The sequence below is a fragment of the Anas acuta genome, chromosome 9, assembly GCF_963932015.1.
Source record: "Anas acuta chromosome 9, bAnaAcu1.1, whole genome shotgun sequence".
NCBI lineage: Eukaryota > Metazoa > Chordata > Aves > Anseriformes > Anatidae > Anas > Anas acuta.
The window spans coordinates 6,055,136-6,082,787 of record NC_088987.1 but is presented as its reverse complement, the minus strand read 5'-3'; the positions used below and the strand labels follow the sequence as shown (position 1 = coordinate 6,082,787).

Sequence of the window (27,652 nt, the reverse complement as noted above, 5' to 3'; positions counted from 1 at the left end):
TCATTCCAAAAAAATAGTGCTGCTTTGGGTTCCATAAATTCTTATACCTTTGATTTACTTGGTGTATCAGGAGTTCTCTGGGAAGGAAGATATGCAGGCAGAGCAAGGAAATGAAATGCTACAGCACTGAGTTGTGTCAGCACATTGCTTTGCAAGGAAGACCTGACAGGAGATATGGACACTTCTTCCCTGCAATGATACTCGTCAAAGTTAACAGCAATGATGGCTTGGTCAAATTCTTGATACAGTCAAGGTGAGTCCTGCTATCACAGTCAATGAGAGCTGACAGATTGCTGTTGATTTCACACTTGCAGTCTTGCAAGTCACCATTTCTTGTTTGATAGAGCCCCATAAAGAAGCTCTTGTGCCATGGTCTTGAAGTCGCAGAATTTCTGATTTTGCCAGCCGTGAAGCCCTTCTGGCTGCTTGGTGGAAAGAGAAGCAGAGTATCTGTTTGTCATCTAGTTTGGGTCATTTGTGCCACCAGGTGAGGAAAAAGAAGTCAAGGATTGAAAATCCTACTTACAGAAGCAGACTCAGATCCATGTTTTATCTGTTATTTGGTGTGGTATTTTTTTCCTTTGTAATGACATTTGTGATGAATATACCAAAGTTGTAGTAGTGTGATAAATCTGTGGCCTCCATCCATTAAATATGTTATTTATATCACTGACTTCATTACTGGAGATGACAAAACTAAGATTATGTAGTTGTGCAGTTGTATAAGAGTAGGTACTGATAACTCTGTTGCCTTTTCCAAATCCATTTCTACCGAGAAGCATATTTTAATGCAATTTAGGGTGCTATGGTCTCAGGAGCCTGAACAAGATGTATTCACTAATTAAATATAAACATGAGGTCCAGCATTCTTTCTAAAATACATCAGATCCTGTCGTACTCACATGCTTGTCTCCCTGCTGTTACAAAGATTTGTCATATGCAGGTGCTTGATTTTCCTCTTAGCATCATGTCAAAGACTGAAAAATTCCTATGTATCTGATCTGTCTGAAAGTAAGACACCATCGTACCTTTTCTTTCTAGTACCCAAGCAGGCACTGTCTGGGTCTGCTTCAATATTTGTTGTTTTTTTTCCAGTTTCTTCATAAGACTTTTTTGATTTTTTTTTTCCAAGTCAGAGTTACTGCTATGTGCTCTATGTGGTGCAAATGTTCAAAGGAATTGGGAATGTGCAGCTCGTACAGAATGCAGCTGCCTGGCTGTGAAATGATATTAGACGCAGAGAATACAGTATATCGATGCTTTGGCATCTATATCAGCTTCCTGTTTGTTTCTGAGTATAATTTAAGTCCCTTTTTTTTTTACCTGGTTGGATCCTGAAAGGTTACTGCTTTTGTCTATATGAATTGCCATAGCAACTGTGGTGCTGGAACCAACAGTCACAGGCTTTAACAGCCTGGGGGTCAGCAGCACAACACTCTTAATTTAGAGACCTTCATCTCTAAAATCTGGGTTGTTTTACTGACTTGATTGGGCTATATTTTCTGTACTTCAACATGACTCGGTGGTCTGTGGGCTACAGAATCCTGATTTCTGCCTGAGAGGAAGGGAGGGAAGAGATGTGAGTTTATATATGTTTATTTAGGAAGAATTGTATTTTTTTTCCTTTGAATAAACATATTTTAAAGCCTACCCAAAACCCAAAGTATATATTGACTTGCATGTAAAAGGTATGTTATGGTATGTCCTATTCTGTTGCAAGGCTATGGCTCAGATCTAAGGCTTTTCCTTCTGTATATTATCAGCTGTAGACTGCACTAATCACAAACAGTGCATGTGAGCCTGGCTCAACATCCTGATTGCAATAGCCCCAGCAGTGTAAATTTATAATGTCATATTTTTAAAATGATGTGCTTGAAGCCAGCATTGCAGGGAAAGTCACAAGTGGCAGTGGGGCAGACAAATCACACAGTGTTTTCCTGTTTGTTAGCAGGTCTCTCTTGCCCTTCAGCTGATAGAGCAGAAAGCAGTGGCTACTAGTATTATGTGCCACAAATATGTTACCCTCAGTAACACAATTTAAATATTGATAATGATATTTATGCATTTGGTCGTTCGAGCAGTGGTAACATGTATCTGTCACTCATCGCAGCTTTATCTGCCATACTGCACATATTTTTATTAAAATGAGTGCAGCTGGGGACCTTATCAATAGGAATAGCTGAGTGTCAAAGTCCTCATCCTCCACAGAAACAAAAGCATCCAAAGCTGATGCTTTTAAATGCTGTAAGATACTTCACTTCTGTTCACAATTTTGTTGTTCTGCAACACTCTAACATGGTTGTTTAGTGATACCGCTGACCTAGCCAATGAAATAATGGAAATCATAAAATTGCGCTCTGCAGTGGCTTTGTCTTCTGGGTGAATCTTTCCTGACCTGCTTGCTCTGTGGGTGTGCTGTGGGTGTTTTATCAGGACTTTGGGATTCAACCAAGACTGACTACTTGGTTGACAAACAGTGGCACCCATGCCCAGAAGTTTGAAGCCAAGCTTCCCAAATAATCTGCACGAATACCAAAGGCAGACATCTACCTATTCATTTATTGACATGTATGGCTTTAGGTGACAGTTGCTGTGAAATTAAATATTGAAAACACTACTTTACCCTTCTCCCAATTCATTTTTGCCACTGGGACAGCTTCCAACAATGGAGGACATTCCTATTTTCTTCAGATGGCTACCTATCTTCTTCCTAGAACAGAAAACATCAAACCATTGCAAAGGGAGCTGAAATGACCCAGAAAAAATAACTTTATGTGAATCTGGAATACCCAGAGAGACACCAACCTCTTCATTTTATTTTTACATGTCCTTGACTACTATTTCTTGCATGTAGAGGGATGTGTCAAGCCCCAGATAAGTCAGTCACCTTGACTCTTTGGGGCTATCCCCCCTACACTTCTTACTTAGAAAGCTTCAAAAGCAGCTGTTTTCTCAACACAAAGTGTTAGGAGAGTAGGATGCTGTGATACAGCAACTGGGGCTATGGCTCCCTGGCCGGATGGCTTTGTCAGAAACAGATCTTGGTCTCTGGTGTAAGGAGCTCAAAATGGGGGTGATAAAAAGAGAGAAAGTCTAAGACAATTGTAGTTTTACAGTCTTCTTTTTCAGCTTGCAAACCGCAGATAAGAGCAGACAAGCTTTATGACAGTGTAGAGAAATCAATACATTTTTATTGATTCTTGTAGCTGCAGAACTCTCACCCAGCACAAGTACAGGGGTCAGAGTATGAGTACATGACTGTCCTGCTACACTACGAGTGTGCTTCTCAGAAGTCATGCTATTTGATTCACCAAGGATGAAGTCTGCTCCATTACATGACTGCAACAACAGCATCTGACCCAGGATCCCCTCTCAGCGGGGGAAGGTAGGTGCTGTAAATTATCCACTGCTGGGGGCAGCTGCAGCTGCTTGCACAGCTTCACATAAGGAAAATACTTTTTTTTTTTTTTTTTTTAATTTTACAAAAGAGTATTTTCAAACCAAGACACAGAGCCTATTGAAACAATGCATTTTATTCTAAAAGAAAGCAGTCTGCAAAATTGCATTTGAAGAAATGACACAGAAGTAGAAACATCAAAACAAAACAACTTGGAAAACTAACTAAGAAGCGGCATAGTCAAAGCAGAATGAAATTAGGGACTTGGAACAAGCATCTAGTTTTGAAACAAAAAGAACTGGAAACAAAAAGCAGTCAGAATTAAACGGAAATTAATGAAAATTTGAATATGAAAATGAATTGAAACAGAGTTGTAAGTTTTACATTTATTTGAAATTTTTGTAACCCCCCCAAAAAACATCACTGAGAGGTTTTCAAAGTTGTTTTGATTTTGTAGAAATATTCATTTATTTAATTGGCACTCGAAACTTCTCTTGAAAAATTTCTGACCTGCTTCAGCCTTAGTGAGAAGCCATTCATTGGCAAACTGAAATTCTCTGGTCATTTTCAGTAGCTGTGAAGCTGTTGAAATGGTGTAAAACTTTCTAGTAAGTCCTTTTAGTATTGTGGCCCACATTTTCAGGTGATATTTTGTAGTTGATTTGATTGTGCAGCAATGGACTTCACCTTTATTCTGTCTTTTGTTCTCCATCTTTTCAGCTGAGTCCATTATTACTTGTTCCGAATTCCTTCAACTCTTCTCTTTGACTTTGTGTTACTTTCCCCTTCATTCTCAGACTGCACCACCTAACACCCTACACCTGCTTTTGATGTCACCAAATAGGGACAATGACTATAAAGTCATTTCCCTTTACAAGTCAAACCTGGAAGGTCTCTCTGTTGTCATTCATTCTATTTCCATTGCTGGCGTAAGTGTCCTTGTTGTTTTTCCCACTAGTGAAGAAAGGGCAAATGTCATATTCACTGAAGCAAAGACTTTGCTTTGAAGCGGTATTGATTTTTCCTTTTCCCTTCTGAAGCTTTGCCAGGCTCCATAAAAGCATGTCTCTTGTTCAGAAGCTCTTTGGACTGAGAGACAACAGGGGCAGCAGTACCAGCGGGGAGCAGTTGGAAGTTAGGGCATCTGGTGGGGAATGACAATTTTGACAGCAGTTAGAAAAAGAAAGAGGTCATTTTATTTTTAACTGTACTGTGAGAACAATTGTGGATCAGAATAAAGCCAAATGGGAAACGCAGATTTAATTCCAACCTATAATTCCTCCATGTCTAATTTGGAATATGAACATTTTTGTAGGACGCAGCTGCTGGCAGCAAGACAAATGGACCACCAGAAGTTACATCTGGGTTAAAGGCTTAACCACAAAGGTGATAAGAGCCATGACTTTGGGGCACAATGTTACCAAGGCACAAACCTTACTTGGCACTGGACAGGAGCCTGCAGAGAACTTCTCTGGATGAAGGTCCAGTGCTACAACAGGAGTCCTATTTAAGAGATCTCAATTTCTTCCTTCGGAACCAGTTTGTGTGATGTAGAAATATCCAGTAGTGTTTATTAAGCTCGCACATATAGCAAACAACCAAAATTCTTCTGTATTTTCCCACTGTGAGTCTGGATCCCTTGAAGGATATGACCACATACAGGCAATTATCTGTGCACTGGAGAGTGTCCCACTCAGTGAGAAGGTGGGTCCTGATTTTAAGTCTATTTAAAAGTTGTGCCTCCTAGATCCTCCAACACTTCCATGGCATTTTGTTCATGCTGACTCAGAGGAAACAATCTCACTTATTGAAACATCAATGCCACTTTTTCCATTCTTCTGTATTTCTTTGCGATGTCAGGTTAGCTGAGCTGGTCTTCCAAAGCTCAGCAGCTGATGCTGGAAGTGCATGTAAAATTATAGCATCTGCCTTTTGCAGAGTGAGTCAAGTAATAATTATAGTAGATTTGCCTACAGGTTTTGTTTCTTTGTGATTTTTTTTTTTTGTAAAATTAGTAACTACTTCACTTAAGTACACCGGAATTATTGTTCTTTAAAAAAAAAAAAAAAAAAAAAAAAGAATTATTCCTAGTGCCAGTCTGAGACCTCATACTCACAAGAAGTAAATCAACCAAGTGTCCCCCTTTTATTACCTTCCTCTGCTCAGTCCCATCTCCAAGTCAGAAAGGTCTGACTAGAAATTCATGAGATTGCTTCCGATTTCTCAGCTATTTTGTGAATTGTGCATATGCAACAGCTGGAAATAAGACTTTTTTTTTTTAAAACACCTGCGGAGAAAAAAAAAATAGCATCAATGAGAGGGTTCTGTTGATTAGAGGATGTTTTCTGCTACTCATTTGTAAGGGAAGTGATTCATTAAGTGCTGTCTGAAAACTATCTTCATGCTGAATTAATAGGAAAAGGTCCTGTAGTCACTAAGGTGTGCAGGAATAGCTGAAACCCCCAGCACCACCATGGTGATTGCTGGTGCTGACCCATGCTTTGCACATCAGCACTGCTCCGGCTGGCCATGACATTTGTAAATTCTCTCCAACCTCCCCTGGCATGGCCATCACTAGTTGCTACCTTTTTTTCCCCCCCCCCCTCCAACCACTTGTACCTGTCAGTGCAGTTTTACACAGTCTCTCGAGCAATAGGAAGCATCTTAAAACCGTGACACCTTGCATGGGGAAAGAAAAACATAACTGATACTGTTTGCCCCACCAGGGCCCAAGCACAGCAAGTAATAAACACATGGAAACTATTTTGGTGTCCTGGGTCAGCTTTGACTTTGCAGTTTCCTGCAATACATTTCAGGGCATATCACAGTGTTGACCTCTACACTGGTGTTATCTGTCCAGTTCTCTGTGTACATTTGTTTTCATTATTTGTGTCCCCTCATGCTGTTTTTTTCTGACAGGCTCAGGATCTGAAAGCTGCTTTGCCAGACCTTTAAGTAACAACCCATCATCAGCCGTACTGGGTATGGAAGGCTGCAGCTTGAATTTGTTTTCACAAAAGGCACATCACAAGACCTGCCTAATCAGCAGTTACCTAGTTTGCTCACTCCAGACAGAGTCAATTTACAGACCACGTCTGTTGTTGACCCTGCTGTCTGCTCTGGATTATTCCAGTCTGCCTCCACTTTCTAAAATTAAATGTTAGTATTTTTAATTGCTGTTTTTAACTCTTGCCTAATTGGGCACAAGCTCATATGTTACAAACCTCTCTCAAAGGAAAACAAGAGCAATCTAGTAAAGAAGCAAGAGTGGGACTGCTGGCACTAACAGAATGGGTTTGTGCCATTTTGCCTCTGCCCATCATCCACAGGTGGTTGCATGGCAGTGAAAAAAAGTCAGGTACCACATCCACTCACCTCCCCTGCCCAGGTCAGATGTACCATCACATTGCAGGAATTCCACATCTTGGAGCATGAACACGTAAGGTTGTTGCTGCTGATGTAATTCAAAGCAGCTCTGAGTCTGAGCTTGCTGCTTGTTCATGTTGCAGCTGAAAGAGCTTGTAGACACTGGAGGATTAATCTTGTGATTAGGCATCTCGGGTCTGTATATGATACTTGGTCAGAGCTGAGATTACAGAGCACAGTATTTCATGGCCACTCTTTGTTTCCTTTTTACTTGTTGTAGACGTGAAGTAAAACTGTTTCATTCACAATAACTGCAATAGAATTTGGCAATAATTGCAAAAATTATATACTATATTTCTGTAGACTACTTAAAAGATACTGCTAAATTTGACCAGAGGGAATATGAAAAATAGCTATTTTTTAAACCAACAAAAAAAGAACGGTGAAATTATTATAGCATTTCTTTCTCTGACTTTTAATAAGACTTTTCTTCTATGTGACTATTTCTAGTTGATCTCATTTTAAAAATAAATTTCACATTCTGGGAGAGAATATACAGCCTATCCTGTATAGTTTACTATAGAGGGTGCCAAAGATTTGCAGTTTGCAAATTTCAAGTTCAGCTGTTTATGATACTATAATTTTTCTATGCCCATAAAAACAAACAAACAAACAACAACAAAAAGAAACTCTGACCATAGCAACATAGACCCAGAATGAACATTCAGGAAACAAATTTGGCACCTACCTGAGGGATTATGGACTGAACACAGACCAGAGGAATGAAGAGGCTGATGAAGTAGCTACACGTGTTCTACTTTGGAAATAAACATTGGAATGCTCTGGCTGCTGTCATCTGGTTTATGGCAAAAAACACAGCAGGTCTGTGGTAACATCTGTAAGTAAAGGTCAGCAGCAAGCCAAAATTGATTAAAATTTTAACCACGGAAAATATATATATTTATTTTTTCTTAAAGATTTACAAAGATTTAATTTGCTGTCTTTATTTCCTTAGTACACAAGACCACAGATGTGAAACAAACGTAGTTGTACCAATCCTTAATCCAAACAGTTCTACTGTAAACCAAAGTCTGCTATACCTAGTGTAAAGGTTAACTGAATGGCAAATTCCATGAAAATCTTTAAATAAATAAAGAGTTACTGTAAGATACCAGAGTCAATGAGTCTCATGAATGCTCACAGCTGTTCTCTAAAATTTAGTTTTCTAGCTTTGACCTCTGTTCTTTTTGAGAAACCAGGTTTTTGTTGATCAGCCTTGCAGATCAACAGCATGGGTATAAGCCCTGTGATTGCACCACAGGTAGTCCCCATTAGCTGATGCTTTTCATATTGATCTCTCCTAAATGGATAATGTTTAGTAGTTTCATAGTCAATGAAACCATCAATAACTGTCAGCTTTTACACCTCTTTGACCTCAATGAAGAGCAAATATTGCTATCAGTTTTATCTGGTTTGTTCTTGTTGTTTTGAGTTTTTTCAGTTAATCTGATTGCAACACACAGCATGAGGATCAGAGGTTTGAACAAAAGCAGCTAAGGCATTCATGTACCTCCTAAGACATTACTGATCACATTTTGCATAGTTCTCTTCAAAACATTGATGATTCACAGGACAGTAATCAGTCCTCTCTCCAGTAAAATAAGTTCACAATGATTTCAATCAGATATAGCTCTAAAACATGTTTCTATAAATCTTGTAGTCTTAAGTGCTTGTCAAATAGATGTCAGAAACCACATGGAAGTCTAAAAATGTTCATGTAAGCCCATCTTCAAGTGCTTGATATCGATTTGTCTATTGTACATCTTCATGCTCAACACAGGTTAAAATAGTTCAGTTATCTCACATTATAACTAGAGGCTGCTGACAGAAATAAGTTGTTATGCTGCTTGCAACTAACAAAACCCCTCAGATTTTGGGCAGTTTTTGAAAATGAAAACCATATCCTTTTCATGTGTGAATTCTCTTGCTGTTCCTACCACCTCTTTTAGTCCTTTGACAAAGGTTTGAAGCTTAAAAACACTCAAAACTAGGATGAAAAAGAGGAATCCCTACTACATAAAAAAAGGACCCCACTGGACCAGAAGAGACATCTTGTCTTTTTTTTTTTGTTAAATATAGATACTGAGTGCTAACCACAGCTAAATCCATGCTAACTTCTGAGAAGAACAAGCCAACTTCAAAGATGCTCAAAGTGGTAAAACATAGCAGTTTTGCCAAGTGCTACAAAAGGACCCCATTTCTGTTGGTGTTCCAGACTGCTCAGTAATGGTTTCATCCCCAAAATTCACCTCTAGGGGCTTAGCATCTCCATTCTCTCTCTCTCTTCCCTCACCCCCATCTTTCTCTCCCCAACAGCATTTCTCTGTTCTTCTGCATTACCACTTCATTAACTCACTCCTGACTAAGCTTATTCCTCACAAAGTACTATCACACAGAATATAACAGTGCTGTGAAACCAACATTTTTAGTGAGCCAATTATCTATGTCTTAATTATTAGTAATCTTAGAGCTATTTAGAGAGGTGAAAGAAGTAAGACAAGAACCACCATCTCATCTACCCATCATCCCAAAGCAAAATCTGTTCTGAAATGCCTTCTGCACTACAAATGCTGTAGGCAACCAGCTCTGCTTGTCATTGGAAAGCCTCTATACTATGAAGTTTTCAAAGTGAGGATTGCTCATTACTTCATTCTGTTTCATAGCCTTTGCTATTTAATTCTTATCACTGCTGGTCTTATTCCCAGCTATAGGCACTGTAGTAATAATCAATGGGTGTAAAAAGCTATCATTCTGATCTAAACAACTTCAAAAATGTCAATTGCATACATTTATAAAATGAGAAGAGAATGCTTGATTGCATGAAAGGGTTTCAGGATTTCATAGTCAAGTGAATCTGAGGGAGAGAAAGGACAGCATTTAATTCATCCACTTTTGATTCCCCCATTAGTCACCAGGGAAAGACAAGCACCTCTAGAATATGACTTACCTGATACCAAAATTCCTCCATCAATTAACTTCACTAGAAGGTACAGTCAGCATCCCTATACTGATGGTGATAACTGATAAGTAAGAATTTCATCCTGATAATATACATCCAACCAGAAATCTAACAGCAAGCACACCTCCCATGCTAGAATCCAAGCTGTCAAGCCACCCTCCTACTCTTTAAGAAGAAGATGAAGAGCTCGTTAGAGCTGCAAAACAGTGGCAAATTAAATTGGATGCTCCACACACCTGTAGCTCATTCCCTTCTGATATTGAAAGCGCACATTTTTCTCAGGTGCAGTAAGTGGAAACTCTGCTGTTTACTGTGGTGGGCTCAGCGTGAGCTTAGTTCAGTGGAATGGCTGTAACAGATACAGACACCCTGACAAAATCCGCTTCACTGCAGACAGAGGTCGTAGTGTCTGCGCAGCTGGGAAGAATACATCAACACTTGTCTGAAGTGTGGCCATGAGCTACAAACTACTTATAACCTCTTTAATCTTCTTAATTTAACAAACAGCAGAGTTTACAAGTCATTGCTTATGTCTGGAGGCATCTGCTTGCCTTAGGTCTAGGTTTGCTTTTGTCTGTGAAATTGTACCTCCAGCATCTTTTAAAGGGAAACTTACCATCTGGCATGTGTGTGAGGCTAATTCAGTGATGGCTGTGATCTTCCTAGTGTGTGCCTATCATTAACTGAAGGAGTTTTTCTACCTACCCTTGAGCAACTGGTCTTGGCCATGCTAGACACCAGAGATACTAGAGTAGGTGGATTTCCAGTCCCATCCAGATTAGCCGCACTGCTGTGGTTGGGATTCCACAGGTCTCCCGAGCTGTTCTGAGAAGCGTTTGTACCCAAACACCACATTCACAGAGAAGAGATTATCTATGAATAGCCCTGGATATCCAACTGTGATAAAAACAAGATAAACCAAAATTCCAGTTCAGAAGGAACAAAAAGACTGATAAAAATAAGTGAGCAGCTATGTAAAATATTCCAAATATTTGCATTTGTGTGAGACAATAGTAACAATGATGAGAAAGGGCATGAAAAAGAATCACAGAAACTTATCACAGAAAGTTAAAAAACAAACAAACAAGCAAAAAACAACAGAAACTTAAAGGAAACAAGAAAAAATAAAAATAAATTGTAACTGAAAGGATTGGGATAACATATTTGTGTAAGTGATGAATGAATGAGAGAGTTAGAACAAACTGCACCTAACAGTAGTCCATACTGAAGCAACTTAATAAAAACAGTTTCCAGCCAAAATAAATAAATAAAACAATAAATAAATAAATAATAATAATAATAAAATGAACTGAGTTGTAAAATGGACCAAGAGAAATGTAGGACAAAGGGAAAGTCACAAGAAGTATTACAACACAGTCCGAATTCTAGTAACTAAGTATCTCTTTTACATTTAAGATATACTGTATTCATGAAAAAAGGATTACATGTTATATTTTTAATGAAGTTAATAGAATGCAAAATATAGAAACGTTAAAAAATTTTATTAAATTTGAAAATACATGTATTATATTCACTCTTTGGTCAAGCATAGCAGAATTTGCAAGTGTTTTTCACAGTTATGTGGTGTGTCTCTGAGCTACAGCTGGTAGGGGTTTTCTGGAGAAGTCTCCTTTCATGAACTTAACCATGCTTTTTCATCCTAGACAAGGAAAGAGGAAAACTCCCAACAAGGCTCCTGGCTGTGGCAGTTATGATTGTATCCTTTTCTGGTTTTTGTTTTTGTTTTTGTTTTTTTTTTTTTTTTTTTTTTTGTTTTTTGTTTTTTGTTTTTTGTTTTTTTGTTTTTTGTTTTTTGTTTTTTTTTTGGTGAGCCTTGAAAGAATCAAGATACCAGACCGTGCCTACAGAAACCAGCAAAAAAAAAAAAAAAAAAAAAAAAAAAGGCTTGCTATTTTTCTTGTATTACTTTATTATTTTTTCTGTTCTTGGCCACTGAAGTCATGATTCATGGACAGAAAGCAATGGTTCATATTATCTTCATCTTCTATGATGATCTGTCATGGTACACTCACTCCATTTACTGACTAGGGAGAGAAAAATATATTTATGGTAAACTGATGAATATTAAAGAAAAAATCAACACAGTTTAACACGGCAATCTCTACTAGCTGGCCAGGAGTAATTGGTTTTAGATGTTACTCACCTTTTTTAGAGAAGATCCAAGTTTCCATTTTGAAGACATTGATGTAGACTTACCTATATGTAAATTTACTCATCTGCTTAGCCAAATTTCATTACTACATAGGATTAACCTTGTGAAAAGTAGAAAAGTAATACTATACAACAATCATCAATCGGTAAAATATTGCATGACTTCTGAAAATGTATTTGGTGACAAAGGAACCATCTATTATTTCTAGGTCCTTTCATATAGTCTGAATTGCTCTAAATTATCACTGAAGTTGTTTCTACAAATTAATGGAGGAAATAGGTGTGTTATACATCTCACTCTCCCAAACTGCCTTCTTCCAGAAGATTAGTTTTGCCCCACCCCTTGTTTTATTGCAGGAAAAATTTATGTCAGGTATATTTTACTGAGGCTAGCCAGTGGCTGGTCTGTAGCCACAAGTTTTCTTTTTCCTGTCCTTCACACCAAAGAGATGCAATGATGCTCCAGCCCAGAGCCATGTGGCCACACTGACATGGTGCTTGCACCAAGCTTATAAGACTTGCTGAAAAATAAGATACACTAGCTAAGGTTTGACCTTGCAGAATCACAGTGACATATCTTTTTGGAAAGTATGCTCAGTATTCAGTCACTAAGCATGAACACCTGATCATGCACACTCCTTTTTGCAGAAGTACAGAGAGCTCTGTAACTCAGGGAGGTCTGGAAACATCTAAAGGCTCTTAGAAACTGTGCAATAGCTCTTCAGCTATGTCCCTCACAGGAGTTCATGCATGGATTTCTGAATCTATCCTTCTTTCAATAATGTCAACAGTGAATAGCCACTGCCTTTCACAGCTGCAGAACAGAATCACTAAATCCAAAATTTAACTTTTTTTTTTTTTTTTTTACCAATTCAATTAAAGTACTATCAGCTCATATAGTCTTTCATGAATCTGTTGTTAATTTAGCTCTAGTAGTATTAACTCTGGTTGCCAGTATTATCAACTGCCATTAAGAAAAAAAAAGTTACTGTTTTTTTACAGCTGTATAGCAGAAAACCTAAGTACCTCAACCATACAAACTTAAGGACTTCACATTTATTATTTAAATGGCATCATTCTAACACTAATCTCATAAATGCTGAATGCCTGGTGTTGCTAAATTGAGAGGGGAAAATTCAGGTGACAGAGAAAATCCAGCTATTTCTGTCCTGAATTTACAGCAAGTGTGTGGCTCAATTTTATGCCTTTTATGCCAGAAGGAAGCACAGCAGACCAAGATTACAACCGCTGTAAAGTGTCATTGTGTCTTTGACATATAGGTCAATGTATAGATTTGAGTATCAGACATGGGACTGAATGTTCCTTTTTCGAAAGATCGTAACATAAAATTTATTATAGCGTGTCTAGGCTGCAAACTTTGTTACAGACCTTTTATTTGTACCAATGTAATTAGCAGGGATTTTTGCATGTAGATGGCTCATTTTTTATTTTTTTTTTCTGAACTTTGAATTTACATGCAACTAACTATAAGCGTACTTTATAGCATATTTTTAGTGCCTGATAGTGATCATAAATCAGGTAGTTATGCCTGTAATAATTTCTATAAGTGAGTGTTTGTGTGTGTGAGAAAATATGCAAAATTGGAAGGTGAGATGAGCCATGATGAGCATTAGAGGTCCAGAAGCAGATCAATAGCTGGTGTAAATTGCCAGGGCTTCATTGATTTCAATGGTGCTATGATAAATACCAATTCAGCTGGTGATAAAATAAATGTCATCAGCTAAGCATCTGGTCAATAACATTGCAGAATGCAAAATGAGGTATTGGTGTTACCTCCACACTGAGCACTTGCATTTACCTTTGAATTGAATCTGCATGGTTCAAAAGGGTAAATTTCCCTGTTTATTCTCATTTTTAAAAAATCTCTGTTGGCTGGGTAGTGCCTGTGGGAATGCACATGGACAAATAATGTGACAAATACTTACACTGCTTTTACTCCTCTAATATTACTTTTATCTTCAAATGAAAAAATATATTTCAAGATACTGTATGAAAATTACTTGCACAAATTTGTTGCGCTTCTATGAGTTTTGTCATCCATCCCAACAGTGAGGGAAATTAAACTAAGAATTGGTTTTAATCCACAAATTACATACAATATTTAATATCCTTTTAGAAAATAAATCTTATTAAAGAAATGATAGTTTTATATGCGTATGAATTACTAAGAATTATAATATCAACAAAAAGGAATGAAGCCAGGTTGCACATATAAATCTTAGTGATTTTCAATATCTTTTTCTTAACATTTTTCACCAGATAGTTTTAGGTTCATTAACCATTTCTTATTTCACAAAGTTAAGTTTTTACTGAATCTGTAAATGAGAAATCAATTATGCAATGGCATTAACAGAACTTCAGAGAAAATGCACATTGTGCATAACTCATAGTTAACTCACTGATTCTGCTATGTAGCTCTCTTATCAAACGCCACTAATTTCGATACATACACATCTATTGATATGCCAGAATTAAATACAAATAGGATGTTTAAGTAAAAGAACCCCCTTTGCCATGTTTCATATTGTTCAGCTGTATTTGGTGACCTCAAAAGGACATGTTCATCTTACAGTGTTATTATTTCAAATGGAACAGGAGATTTTTCATGTTTCATGTTTTCATGTCCCTTAGCTGAAGGGACAGAAAGAACAGACTGAAAAAAAGATAGACTAAAAAAAGCAGAACTACTGCAACAGATATTTTGATGAGAGCTTTGAATGAAAAATAACAAAACCTCTGCAGGGAATTTCCCATTCATTTATTTGGGAGCACATTTTCACAACAATAATTAAATTACCTAATGTTCGCTTACATTAAAAAGTGATAATCCGTAACGTTTTGTTACTAAAAAAAAAAGGGGGGGTGTGTGGATAAAAGGCCAATATATTAAACTAACACCACATGAAAAAAAATAAAAAAATTACAAACATCAAAAGAAAACCATGGTGTTTGACAGCTTCCTGTGAATTCTGTTATTTCACCAAGAGGTGAAGTTGGCAACAGAAGTCCCAGTATTTTCTGTGCAGTGGTGTCTTAAAGTTTTAACATGCTTATTAGCTATTTGCAGGGTATTTCAATAACCAAAACATCTGGTAATTAATGTCCTAGAACATAGGAATCCATGTTTAGTACAGATTAAAAAACCCAACAACTACATTGTCCTAGCGAGCATCATGTTCTAGTAGCTCATCCAGGCCCTGCAACTCTTCAGTGGGTGGAGAATACCACATGGAACCAACTGAGATACCATTGAGCAAAATGCATTTTTATCTGCTTTATTTCTCCTAGAAATGTCAGCACAGCACATTGTATTGCCTGTAATTTTAATAGATAAACAAGACAATGATTCCATTGTGTTTGCTTCTTCTTTTTTTTTTTTTTCTTCTCAAAATGGTAGAATACATTTTCTTAAAAAGGTCTGCAAACATATTTACAAAAGTGTGAAAGCAGTAAATGCAGGCTTTTAATATTTTTACTGAACTTCCAAAGACTGACTAATATCTTAATTTTATTAGAAATCTGGTCCAAGGATGATACAAGAAATTAAATATCACACTTAAATTTGTTTACTTGTAGGCTACTGTGGAAACAAATCAAACAGATAAATATTTAAAAAGAACAAACTTATATTCCATGAAGCATAAAGAAGATATTCCAAAACCATTTCCTATATTTTTATTATGTTTCAGCTCTAAAACAGCTCTTGCTCTTCCTTAATGTTGTCTTAAAATGTGGGACACAATCTTCCTTTTGGAAAGCTAGCTGCTGTAATGTAATTATAAAGTAGCCACTAAAATATCATTCACAGTATCTGCATCACATGAATGAACTTATTTTCAAACAGGAATGATAAAACTTGTGGAGTTGCCTTCATCTTTCACATTTTAAGTACTGTTGGCTGACAGAAATAAAGTGTAGTGTCATGCTTGGTTTACCTAAATCATTTATTTTGTAACTAATAAAAGTAAACAATTACCAGATACTGTATATATAGAGATATATAGATATATGGCCACAAATAAACTATAGTAAAAAGTTATTTTGGTTTTGATAAAGTTAAGAAAAGCACATAAAATCATATTTCATTAATATCTTGTTTTATGGCCATCAATATTTTTGTATTTTTTTTTGTTTTGTTTCATCAACATAGCAAAATACAATCTTCCTATTAAACAATAATTATCAGATGGCAGACAATTTTTTTATTGGTTTACATTGGCAGGTCACAGTCTAAAAGCACAACCACATCAGGCAGAAATTGCACACAGACCACCCTCGATTTTGAAGACTATATTTTATGCTTCTACAAAAGAGCTAAATTTAAAATTGGGAATATGATCCACTAATTAAATACATGGACTTCTATTGTGTTGTATTTTTTTTGTTTGTTTGTTAGTTTGCTTGCTTTTAGCTGAATAAAACTTATTTTAAAACACTTATTTTGATTATAGCATTAGTTTTAACATTTGTGCTTGGTGTTAGCAAATATGCTTTGAACTTCCTAGCATTTGTTTTATGAAAGCTAACTCACAAATAAAACCTAGATTTCTCCTGTTGTGGACCACTGGAGATTTATTTAAATTTGTCCTGATCCTTGGCTTTTTTTTTTTTTTTTTTTTTTCCAGTCTTGATATTTGTATTTTTAACTTTTTTTTGAAAATAATAAGGGACATTTTCATATAGTGCTATGACACTGTACATTTGCAATATCAGTATTTTTGTAAGAAACAGTTGTATATGGGACTAGACTATAAATATGTAGTTATTTTAATTGTAGAAGTCATGTCATGTCTTCAAAAACCAGGCTGGTCTTAAGATATTACTCTTTATTTGAGACAGTTACCATTACTTCATTAAAAAATGACAAAACAGCAATAAACATTTTAGCTCTTTAATGAGCAAGGATCAGGTCTCTTAGCATTGGAATAATATTCGTTATCCAGATTATCTTTATTTCACTCAGTGACCAGTAATATGGCCAAGAAGTACAAAGTAATTTTCCATCAAGTAGTATACAATTATTTTTTTTTTTTTTGTGTAATAAGCTTTCATTCTTGAAAAAGAGTAACTGAAAAGAAATGTTTCTGTTACTGCAGTTAGTTTGTCAGAGAAAGTTCTTCGCATTATCTTACAAACTATCAAAATTGCTAGTAATTTGAAAAAAGGTAAAAAAAAATCACATAACTTTAGTCTAATAGAAATATAGTACAGGTAAGAGAGAAAGTATTTATCAGGGATGTGCTCTTAAGTCCATCTCAATTATTTGTTTTATATAAATGTACATCTGATTACATATACAAACATTTTGAAAGGACTGTGGTATATAATTACTGGAAAGCAACAGGGGAATGAAAAATTTCTTGCAATTTAGAACATTCATTTCAAACCACACAAACACATGTAGTATTCAGATTTTAAAAATTCCAGTTTTTGGCTCTCTCCCCGGTCTTATGTACCCTCTTCTTCTATACTATTACAACCTGCTCTACAGAATTCATTGGAATGGCAAAGCTAATGTTTATCAAAAAGGGAATTAACTTTATGCTAAAATATTATAAATAAACTTTGTAACATGCAACATGAGTTTAAAGAATAAATGGAGAGGTGTAATCAGAGTGGTAATGTTGGGGCATTTTTATATTGCAAAATATCACTGTAATTAAATCTTTGGACACACTTTACCTTACCAATTTGAACTAAATATATTGTAACTAAATCACAGTAAATTATAAATCCTTCATCAAAAGAGATTCCACTAAAGTTATAATTATGTTAAAGTTAGAAATTATTTAGGTGGAAAGGAAAAAGAACGTTAATAAAACAGATATTTTTTCTTTTTTTTTTTCTGGGATTTAAATCAGCAAGTTTTCACCACTGTATACCTAGAATTCCAAAAATACCTTTAAGAACTGTTGCAATTCCTTCTATTACTGAAGCTACAGTGAAATATTTCACTGTAATTACTTTTGCCCCTTTAAAAAATCTTCTTTAGGTTGTGCCAATTGATGGAGAAAGCTTCTATTAAAAACTCCAATGGGATGAGAAGAATTTTAATTACGGCTTAATCAGCAGCACAGCCACCAAGCATATAAATTATCATGCACATCGTGCTAAAAATATCCAGTTTCCTTTATTCCCACAACTTTTATACTGACAGCACTTAAGTGATAATGTTGTACCTGCCAGGCTGTAAAACTTCTTTGTCTGACTGGCAGATTTCAGCATGAGCCCCTTCCTAAGGCCTTAACAGCATTGGTGCTTTGTGTACTTATTCAAATATGTAAATATGGTCTACACAATAAAACAGGTCCAAATAAAAATTGGTGAAAATTATCTGACATTCCATTAGTGTGTCCCTTGTGCATATTTATAGGTTTTTAAAATTTTCAGTCATTGTTCTTTCCTGTTTGTGTTGCACATGCCTAATTCCATAATGTAACTTAAATCTTCAAAAAATTAATACTTGAATGTGAATGAAAAAGTATCATTCAGGACAACTGTTTCAAGCAATTGCAAACAGTTGGGTGTTTTTGTTTGTTTGTTTTTTGTTTCTTAAGTTCATTTGATATATGTACAATTCATTTTTTTCAAAACCCCAAAAGTTCTTGATATGTATATTCACATAATATTCCTCCATATTTAAATAGTAAGAGTCTTGTAGGTTGAAAGCCAAGTAATCTTCAGTAATATCACCTACTGTAATCCATCAAAAAATAAAGTTTGTTTCATCTTGTCTGGCTATACCCTGGTTGTTGAGTGTGAATGGGGGTGGGGGTGGGGATGAGGATGGGGCAGAGTATTGTTCTGTCCTCCGGTAAATGTATTGAATGTGTGTAGGGGTTGAATCCCTGGTATAGTGTTGGGGATCATTGTGATGGTGTTGGGTGTCATTAAGGGAATATCATCAGGAGACCTTCTCATAGCTAGCGTGTAGTCTGGGGGACAGGCGGTCCTAAGAACCACCTCATGTGGATGGATGGACTCACATTCATGATCCAAGTCAGTGTGCTTCATTTGGAGGGACATTATCTCCTCTTCTTGTGCATGAGTAAGATCATTGGTAGTAGTACGTTGTGGGCTACATCTCCTGTGAACATCATGTCTCCGCTTGTCTTTTTTGTAGTACAATGCTGCAAAGGCCAAAATGTTCAGGAACAGCAAAGATGCACCAACTGCAATAGTAACACTCAATTCTGTTGAATAGTCCCTTTGATCCACTGAAAATGGGCTTGGCTGTTGTTTGGGATCATCTTGTTTGGCTGTAGGAAAGGCTGAAGTAACAGAAACAGAATTTTTCCTTGTTGGTCTGAAAGTATTATCTGTTGATGGCACTTTAGTTGTGGTAGAGGTATACTGTGAAATGTCGTTAAGATTGTGCAGATGAGGTACCAGTTCCAACCAAAGGTTCACTTTATTGGCCCTATAATGTTCTTTAACTCGTGGTTTTAATCCAATGTGAAGATACAGTTGGTCTTTCTGAGAATATCTGGTCCATGCTACTTCTTCAAAACGATTTGGTTTTGTATGGATGAATTTTGTGTCTTGTGGCACTGGTTGATTTGGGTCACTAAAAAAGAAAATCTCAAATGTTACACAGTATTTCAAAAGTAAGTGCAAAATTAATATTTTAAATATTTTATACTTAATGTTTAAGTCTGCCTTTGGATAGAGCGGAATACTATTTCTTAGAATTAGAGGACTTATTAACTTTGGTTAGAAACAGTACTATGCAAATGAGCTCTACATAATCTTTTACATAGAATTCATCAACTTCTCTAGTTCCCCCAAATGATAGTATAACTCACATAGTAAACTTTTATGGCTGAGGAAAGATTGCCAGCAACATGGTGATGCGAGCAAATGCCTATGATAGACCAGTGTGAGAAGCCATTAAGCTTTTTCTGTTTTCATTTTAGTGAATTGATGCTCAGCATTTCAGTTCACACACAGTATCTGTGTCCTTCCAGAGGTGAAAGACCACAGCAGGGCATAATTCAGTGTAGCACACAGCGACTTGGACTCCACTGGCCAAAAGTAGAAAAGTTTTTTGAGCTACCAGTGAAAGCAGATTTAATGAAAATGTCAAAACCTCTCAAGTCGCAAGTCACTTATTTTTTAGTCAAAGGTGTTAATGTAAAGCATTTTAAACTACATGCATATATTAAATACTTATTTTTTCACTCTCCTAGGGATCCCTTAATTATTTTTGTGTACAAAGTATTTAAAGTTTCTTAAGGAAAAAAAAAAAAAAAGAAAAGCATTGTGTAGTTATATCCTGAGTTTGTATACAAGATTATTAATTATCTGGTACTCACCCAGTTTTTGCAAAGTTTGTCCAGTACGTCATCACCACTGCACTTAACATGACATCATTTTTGGAGAAATTACAAGGAAATAATTCAGTAGGACCAATCATGGGGATTCCTAGTACGTAAGGAACCTCATCTCCATGGGCTGCATCTGCCCATGCAGGTACCTGATCTGTCTGGCAATGATGGTAGAAGGCATAGAAATACGTAGGCGATCCAAAATTCGAGTGAAGATCTGCTGTGGCCACTGCTGGTGCAACCCACTGGTGATCAGTAAACAAAGCCAGCAGTGTTTTCCTTCTGGTCTCAGGATTGTGTCGATCTGCCCAGTCTGTGTACATAAATTTAATGGTTTCCCTCAATATATCTTTGCCTTCAGGGTATCCATACAAGTTATCGACAAAATTAGAAACTGCAAAGTCAAAATCACTAGCTGATATGCCATCTTCACTATCCACAATATTTTCAACAAATTTTAACCCTTCCCCTTGGTTAACTCCCAACATGATGTCATAATTAAGGAATTCTCCTTGTTCCATCAATATCTGAGGATCATCTGGTATCACATCGCCATCGATTACTGGTCCAAAGGCTATATGGTATCTTGCTGGTTGAATGTCCTGGTCAACAAGTTCTCTATAAGGCTTCTTCTGTAGACATTCTACCAATTCTACAGTGTCTGACATGTTGCAACCAACTTTTGTAGCCAACATCCTGGCGTATTTTGCAGGCTGAAAACTAACTGCCCAGCTGGAGAGCGCTGTTCCACTTTGAGCTATTGCTCTTTGAAAAAGTCCTGTGGGGAGAAATATTTAAAAGCTACTGAAGTGACCTTGAAACAGCTATATATTTGAAAGATTCAAAGGAGTTCTTTGAAACAATAGGAAACTTTACCAGAAGAGATATTTGAAAACAATCTGAAAAATAGATAAATACACAAGATGGTGAGATCTGACTGCCGTTATATCTTAGAGGCAATGTCTACAAAATAAATACAATATGTGTATAAATTGAAGCAAATGTTTCTACCTCTGTGCAGTTCAGCTGAGGATCAGACTTTCAAAAGGAACTCAGAAAGAAAAAGAAGTGGTATTACCTTATATAGCACAATACTATTAGCTTGAAAGAAACTGCTGACATTAAAATAATTTATAGGCTGAAGGAAAATACAAGAAGTCTCTTCAAGGCATCAACAGCATGCATGCATATGACCATGTGTTAAATAAAACCAATATACTGCCATTTTATGTTCTATTTGGGATTAAACTTTGTTTGAGAGGTGTATATCTTTGAATTTTGTATTATAGCAAAAGTTTATGTTCTGGAGCAATGGATGAGAAGGCAGTAATTAAATTTGTATGTCTGAGAGTTAAGATCTTGCAGAGAGTCTTTTTTAATGAAAGTTTATAGTGATCACATTTACATAAAAATGAATATTATGTATTTTACATTATTTGGCTATGTAATTCAGAGATTTGATCATATGTTCAGGTATTCATTTATGAAAGAGATGATTTATTTGTGAATGAACTGACTGCATATAAACTTGTAGCAAATCCCAAAGACTTCAGTGCAATTAATTTGAATTTATGCTGATTTAGCTAGCATTTTGGACCTGTGAGTAATATAAAAATGGTCTATAGCAAATGTAAGTTGTACTAATATAAGCTATATGAGTCAGAATTAGATTTTGCTTATGCTTATAGGCACCTGAAGTAATTCCACTGACTTTGGTTGAGTTATTTGGGAAGTGGAAGTGACATCTGGCTTCACTTAATTTTGCTAAAGATGTATCTTTGGTCTAATGTTTTAAGAAGAGCTGAACACTCTAAAGGAACTAAAGGAACCAGAGCGAAAGTACTCAGCTTACCTCAAAACTTGATTTCAATAATGCAAAACATAACACTTACTTTGATAAGTAACATATTTCTATTGATAGACTTCCATAGTCTCTAAATCTAATCAGAGACATGCCTTTACAGACTGTATTGCAGTACCAGACTCTGTACACTCAGACGTCAGTTAGAATCAATTGTTGGCAGGAAACATTTTACAAGCTTCAGAGGAATTTTCAAATCATTTTAGACCTTACTATGGTCAAATCCAAAAGTCTTAAAATCAGATAGGTGGAGGGACTGAAATATGTAAACTCAAGCCTCTTCTTAAATTTATGAGAAGAATCATATCCAAGATATTATTTCCTTGCAAGATATGAGTAAAAAATGAGAAAGAGTTTGAGCTATAAAGGAAGAAAAATATATTTGCATGTTTACAAGGTCAGATACTGAGCTAGTATAAATCAGCTCAAAGTCAGTGGAATTACTGCAGAGGATCCAGGCATTGTAATAAATGTAACAAAATGACAAAACTGAATTTTCACAAAGATGTATTTCATGATACTTCATAATGTTTCTTTCTTTCTTTTTGCATATAGTGTAAATCTATTTTTATTGCTTTATTAAATATCTGTGAACGAGGACAGAAAAAGTAAACTATGTATTAAGAAAATGCTGATATAAACAGGATGGCTTGCTAAGTGCACATAAACTTTAAATGTTGGATTATGTGAAAGTGGTCAAGTTCTCTGGCCATAAAGTTATCTTAGGAAATGAAACTAAACATCTCTCCTTCTTGTGAGGAATTCTTAAGGAAATATTCCTCCTCTCAAACCATTCTGTAAAAAATGAACAAAAGCGTGAAAAATTATTTTCATTCTCTCATATAATTCCTGGCAGAAATTGGTATTTCGCAGGAAGGAGAATGACATTTTTATCTGATAATATGTATGATTATTATAGCTTATGGGCCTCAGACTGATGGAAAGAAGATTTAAATGCTCAATGGACCGTATCACTTTGTGACTCCTATTCAAAGGCTCACCAAAGTAAATAATAATAATTTGCATTTATTCATCTACATTTTCAGAGTGCTTTCTAAAGATGGGTGCTGTTCTGCATACTTGCAGATGGGCAGTTATGAACATCACCATCTTGAAGGAGGTTGAATGCTTCCTCTCAACTACCAAGTGATCCTTTCAAAGGGAAATGAAGGAGCAAAGAGAGCATCCGAATTTACAGCTTATGAAAGAGACTGGTTAACAATTTGTAACTTTTTTGTTTTTTTTTTTAATGTTAAGATATGACGAAACGTTTGAAAATTTGGAAACTTGGAATAATTTTTCTTATTTGAAGCTGACCAATTTATTTTAATACTTTTAAAGGCAGGTCTAAAACTCCCTAAGTGTAACATAGCAAGCACGTGGTGTATGGCACATTGTTTTGTTCAAAACTGAATAAAGCTTTTTTCCTAAACGAAATCCTGAAAAATTTACATTTTCAACTGGATTTTGCCTACACAGACTTAAGCCTTCCACCGTCTATCCGTTTCCCCCACCTAATTTCTCTGATCCGCTCCCTTGGCAAATAATTATATCAGCATCCCCACACAAATTCTGTTTCTGGCAGAATTCTGGACATGTGTTAGAATATGATAGAGTAAAATCATCTGATAAGAGACAACACGACTGTCCAGATATAGTAAATATTGGCGTATCATGTTAGCGTAACATTACGTCAGGAAGATCAATATTAAGATCAAATAAGAGGAGGGAGGAAAAGCCAGGTCTCTGCAACCAACCTTAAGGTAAATCTATGCCAAAAGTTATCTTTTGTGGGTTCTGATGAAAAAGTGATGAAGTAGGTTGACCCTCAGATTACAGTGTAATATTTCTTTTAAAAACAGATTTTTCTGTCTTTAAAAATAGTTTAAAGGCATGATTTAAAGAGTCTGTTGCTTTCATTGACCTCAGTGGGCTCTGTATCATGGCATTGGGTAAATGCAGCTCTTTTCATGTCAGTGGAATTATTTTTTTATGACTGGCCAATTAGTCTCCCACGAAGATACTGCAATATAAATCAGTGGAGGATTGTATGCACTGGGAACAGTGCAATGTCCCTGGGAAAAAAAAAATAAACAATACAGATAAAAATGTGTGAAAACAGTGAGACAAAAGTAATGTAATCAATAAGCAATAGCCATGCAAGTGAGAAAAACTGTGTGGAACTTTGATGCCAAAATCATGGGATAAAAAAGCGGGGCCTCAAACAGCATGTTTTTAATTTCCTGCTGTCTGCCTCAAGTAGATAAAAAAAGGTGTTAGTTATGGAACAGGAAAAAACATATAGAAGAAAATCCATTTGCAACTTGGATGCTTTGACAATTTTGGATCATGCATGCAAAACATTCAACCATTGTTTTATTAGATGACAGCAAGTGAAGTTCATGCAGTTTCAGACCAAAGATTTCTGAACTAGGTACTCCTTTCCTACACACAAAATAATACTTTTAAGCATTTCAGCTATTAGCCTGAACAGAGAAACTGTGTCATTTTAGTTTTCTTTAAATTCTGCTCCTCGTGAGAAACTAAACGTGCCATTCATGACTTTCTGAATATAGATGACCTCATCTACTATGAGCATGACTGACTGGTTTTCCAAAAAGAGGACACCCTTAGGTAGGAAAGAAGAGAGACAAAAATGATGCATTGAGCATATGCTGTTCAGAAGTCTGCTATAAAGTGTTTCAACAAAGCTCTATAGGAAAAAGAAGAAAGTGACCCAAAATTTAAACATGCACAGAAGAGCTGAGGGAGAAGGCAGCTAGTACAGCCTTTCAAAAGTTTGCTTAACATTGAGCTGAACTCAACCTTTCTTAGAACAAAGAGAATATACAGAGCGTCACATAGTACTAATGGTGGTGGCATGCAGACACCAAAATTGTCAAAATTTGCAACCTGCATAATACCTTTGGTTGAATTGCTCCAACGGTTACCTTCAGAATAATGGGATAAAGTCAACAGATTGACGCATGAACCGCCTGCACCAGATCCAAAAACAGTTATTCTTAATGGGTCACCACCAAAGAACCCAATATTTTCACTAGTCCATCGCAAAGCTTGAATTAGATCAAGGAGGCCATAGTTTCCTTTTGCTGCTTGGTCCCCAGTGCTCAAAAATCCTGTGAATGTAAATGAAAAAAAGAAAGGGTTAGAGAGTGCTCTTCTGACTAATCTTGTTGCAATCTTCTAAGTAATACTTCCAAAGTATGTGTAGTTAAGTATTATGGAACTACAAAATTTTCCATATTTACTGAACAACAGTTTGCAATTCTGCACTCTTGCCCAAATAAATCCTATGGTATTCACTCTTCTGACCACAACGTAGTAATGTAGGGAAGATGGAGAAACATCACAGGCTGAGTACTCAAAGTATTAACAGGTCACAACTTATTACACCCAAAGACTCTGTGCTGATTACACGAGGTTGAAGAGTAAAGCTTTAGCAAACAGATACAATGAAGGTATTTTTAAGGGATTTGGTCAACTGTGTATTGCATTTTTGTACTCAGCAGCAGCCACGATAGCCTTAGATGCAGGCAATGACTGAACTTCTTTGGAGACTTTGGTTAACTCACAATAACACACTCTTCCCCCGCCCTTATTTCTCCCATTGGCTTTGCTCTCCCCTAAAATACAGTTCGTGTCACAGGACAGGCTGTGTTGAACAATGTGAGCAACACTCAACTCCCTGAGCTCCAGTCCACAGTCATTAACCTCAGTTAATTGAATCTACATTAAAAGGATAAAGATAATTTAAGCTGTTTCCATGCCCCTCCAACATCAAAAAGATAAGAGCTCAGGGGTAATCTGTAGAGCACAGGAATTGCTCCTTTTTATTCCTACTGGAAAAAAGACAATGCAATGTGTCAGGTGCAGGAATGACTGTTTTACACTTTGCTCCCAGCAGTACCCTGGTATTTGTTATTGTTGTTATTTTTGTCATTAGAGGCCACTTACTAAACAGTGGACAATACAAACTTTGAAGACAATTGCTGTTGACTAAAGACATTGTTTTGCTCTTGGAACCCATTAGCTGACATTTCCAATTTTCTAAGGTTAAAAACCAAAATGTTTAAATAATACCAGCATTGAGAAGTAGCCCAGTGCCTCAATTTGCATATGAAACTGATTTAATAATCACTAAATCAACAGTGTAACTGCTTTTCCGTACATGCTTTGTAGAGAAATGCAACCATTACGACAATTATTTCCACATTAATTAGATATTAGTGGGTCTTCTACTCTAAAGTCATATGGATTTATCTCTCTTTAGTGTAGACAGCCTACTCAAAAGACGTTTACAGTAGTTTTTCGGAGAAAACCAGAAGACGTTTCTCAAAGGACTTTACTGTTTCACTATGACAATAAGAGCAGCTTTTGAGACATTTTTAAGAAGAAATACATATGTGCGTATACATATGTAATGTAAGGATTTAACAAGAATACAGCTAGGTGCACAAATGCACTGATATCCACATATATTACCAACATGTCATTCGGTACTGTATTATTGTTCCAACCTGACTTCAGATGGCAAGCTTATATTTGGTGCTCTGTTGACTGTGTAGACATTTATAGTAACAGGCCTTCTTTGCTGTAAACTGCACCAGAGGCTAATTGGCCTCACTGCCTCTGTGGCTGAGCTGTGCCACCTCTAGGGTGAGCAGCCTTGTTTGCATAGGTCAGGTCTGATTTTTGTTACCATGGAGAACAAACAGGGAAGAGGCATGAGGTGCCAGGCCAGCTTTCTCCCACTTTCAGACCCAGTCTAAGGGACATACTTAATTCACCGTAGCCATACTAACTTGTTATTTAGATACTGGTCTCTAAAATAACCGGTATTTTACAACCAAAAACGGCCACGCTTACTACTTTGCTATATAAAAGAGCAAAGTAGCAACACTACCATAGAAGAAAATATAATTTTGATACTCAGGGGAAACCCAGAAAGAAACTGATAACCAATTAACTATCCTTTTACTACTACAACTCAGTACTGAGCTGAGCTGAATATGATGATATTTTACCCTCTCTCACTCTCTTTCATTTTCTTCCATGCTGCCAGAGGTGCTGGTAAGCATGCCAATGCTGTCAAAGAATGGCCCTGGTATACTCTTTCCTGCAGAGAAGTATTCATTCTTGTCTCCGTGTTCCAGGAAAATGTTGTCCCCTATAAATAATTAATTTTTAAAGATGCAGAGAGATGATGTCTTTGAATCCATGGCAGCAAATCTAATGAGAGCTTCCTAACTAGTCTTGCTGCCTTTGTCAGCCTGCTTGGAGTTGAGGGATGGCACCAGAGACTGTAACAAAATTACATGTAAAACATAGGAATCTATGGGAACTACTAGATCCAATGGCTGCACTTGCTAGGAGAGTCTTCCCCTTGCCTAAGTACATGACCGTGGAATTTCAGAGACAAACTATTTTGTCATGAAGCATATAAGCGATTGCACTGATTTAAGGGACTA

At 36.4% G+C, this 27,652-nt stretch overlaps 1 protein-coding gene and 1 long non-coding RNA gene across 11 annotated transcripts in view; both read right to left on the bottom strand.

The window, feature by feature from the left end:
- Positions 1–3,617: 3,617 nt before the first annotated feature.
- Positions 3,618–10,079, bottom strand: LOC137861261 (uncharacterized). Its single transcript, XR_011099494.1, has 6 exons — positions 9,771–10,079; positions 7,512–7,659; positions 6,773–7,074; positions 6,017–6,076; positions 5,550–5,684; positions 3,618–4,541 (listed from the first exon to the last, which is right to left on the bottom strand). It is a non-coding gene; the product is annotated as an uncharacterized lncRNA (long non-coding RNA).
- Positions 10,080–16,993: 6,914 nt separating this feature from the next.
- The window catches only part of NLGN1 (neuroligin 1), a 423,896-nt gene continuing 413,237 nt past the window's right edge, over positions 16,994–27,652 (bottom strand). For 7 of the 10 annotated variants that reach the window (XM_068691890.1, XM_068691891.1, XM_068691892.1 and 4 more), the window contains 3 exons: positions 25,088–25,300; positions 20,291–21,080; positions 16,994–19,542 (listed from right to left, as the gene is read on the bottom strand). In XM_068691890.1, the coding sequence (XP_068547991.1) occupies positions 18,714–19,542; positions 20,291–21,080; positions 25,088–25,300 (1,832 nt within the window). In that variant the 3' untranslated portion in view covers positions 16,994–18,713. The remainder of the gene's footprint in view (positions 19,543–20,290; positions 21,081–25,087; positions 25,301–27,652) is intronic. The other 3 variants (XM_068691894.1, XM_068691898.1, XM_068691896.1) reach the window with 1 other exon arrangement.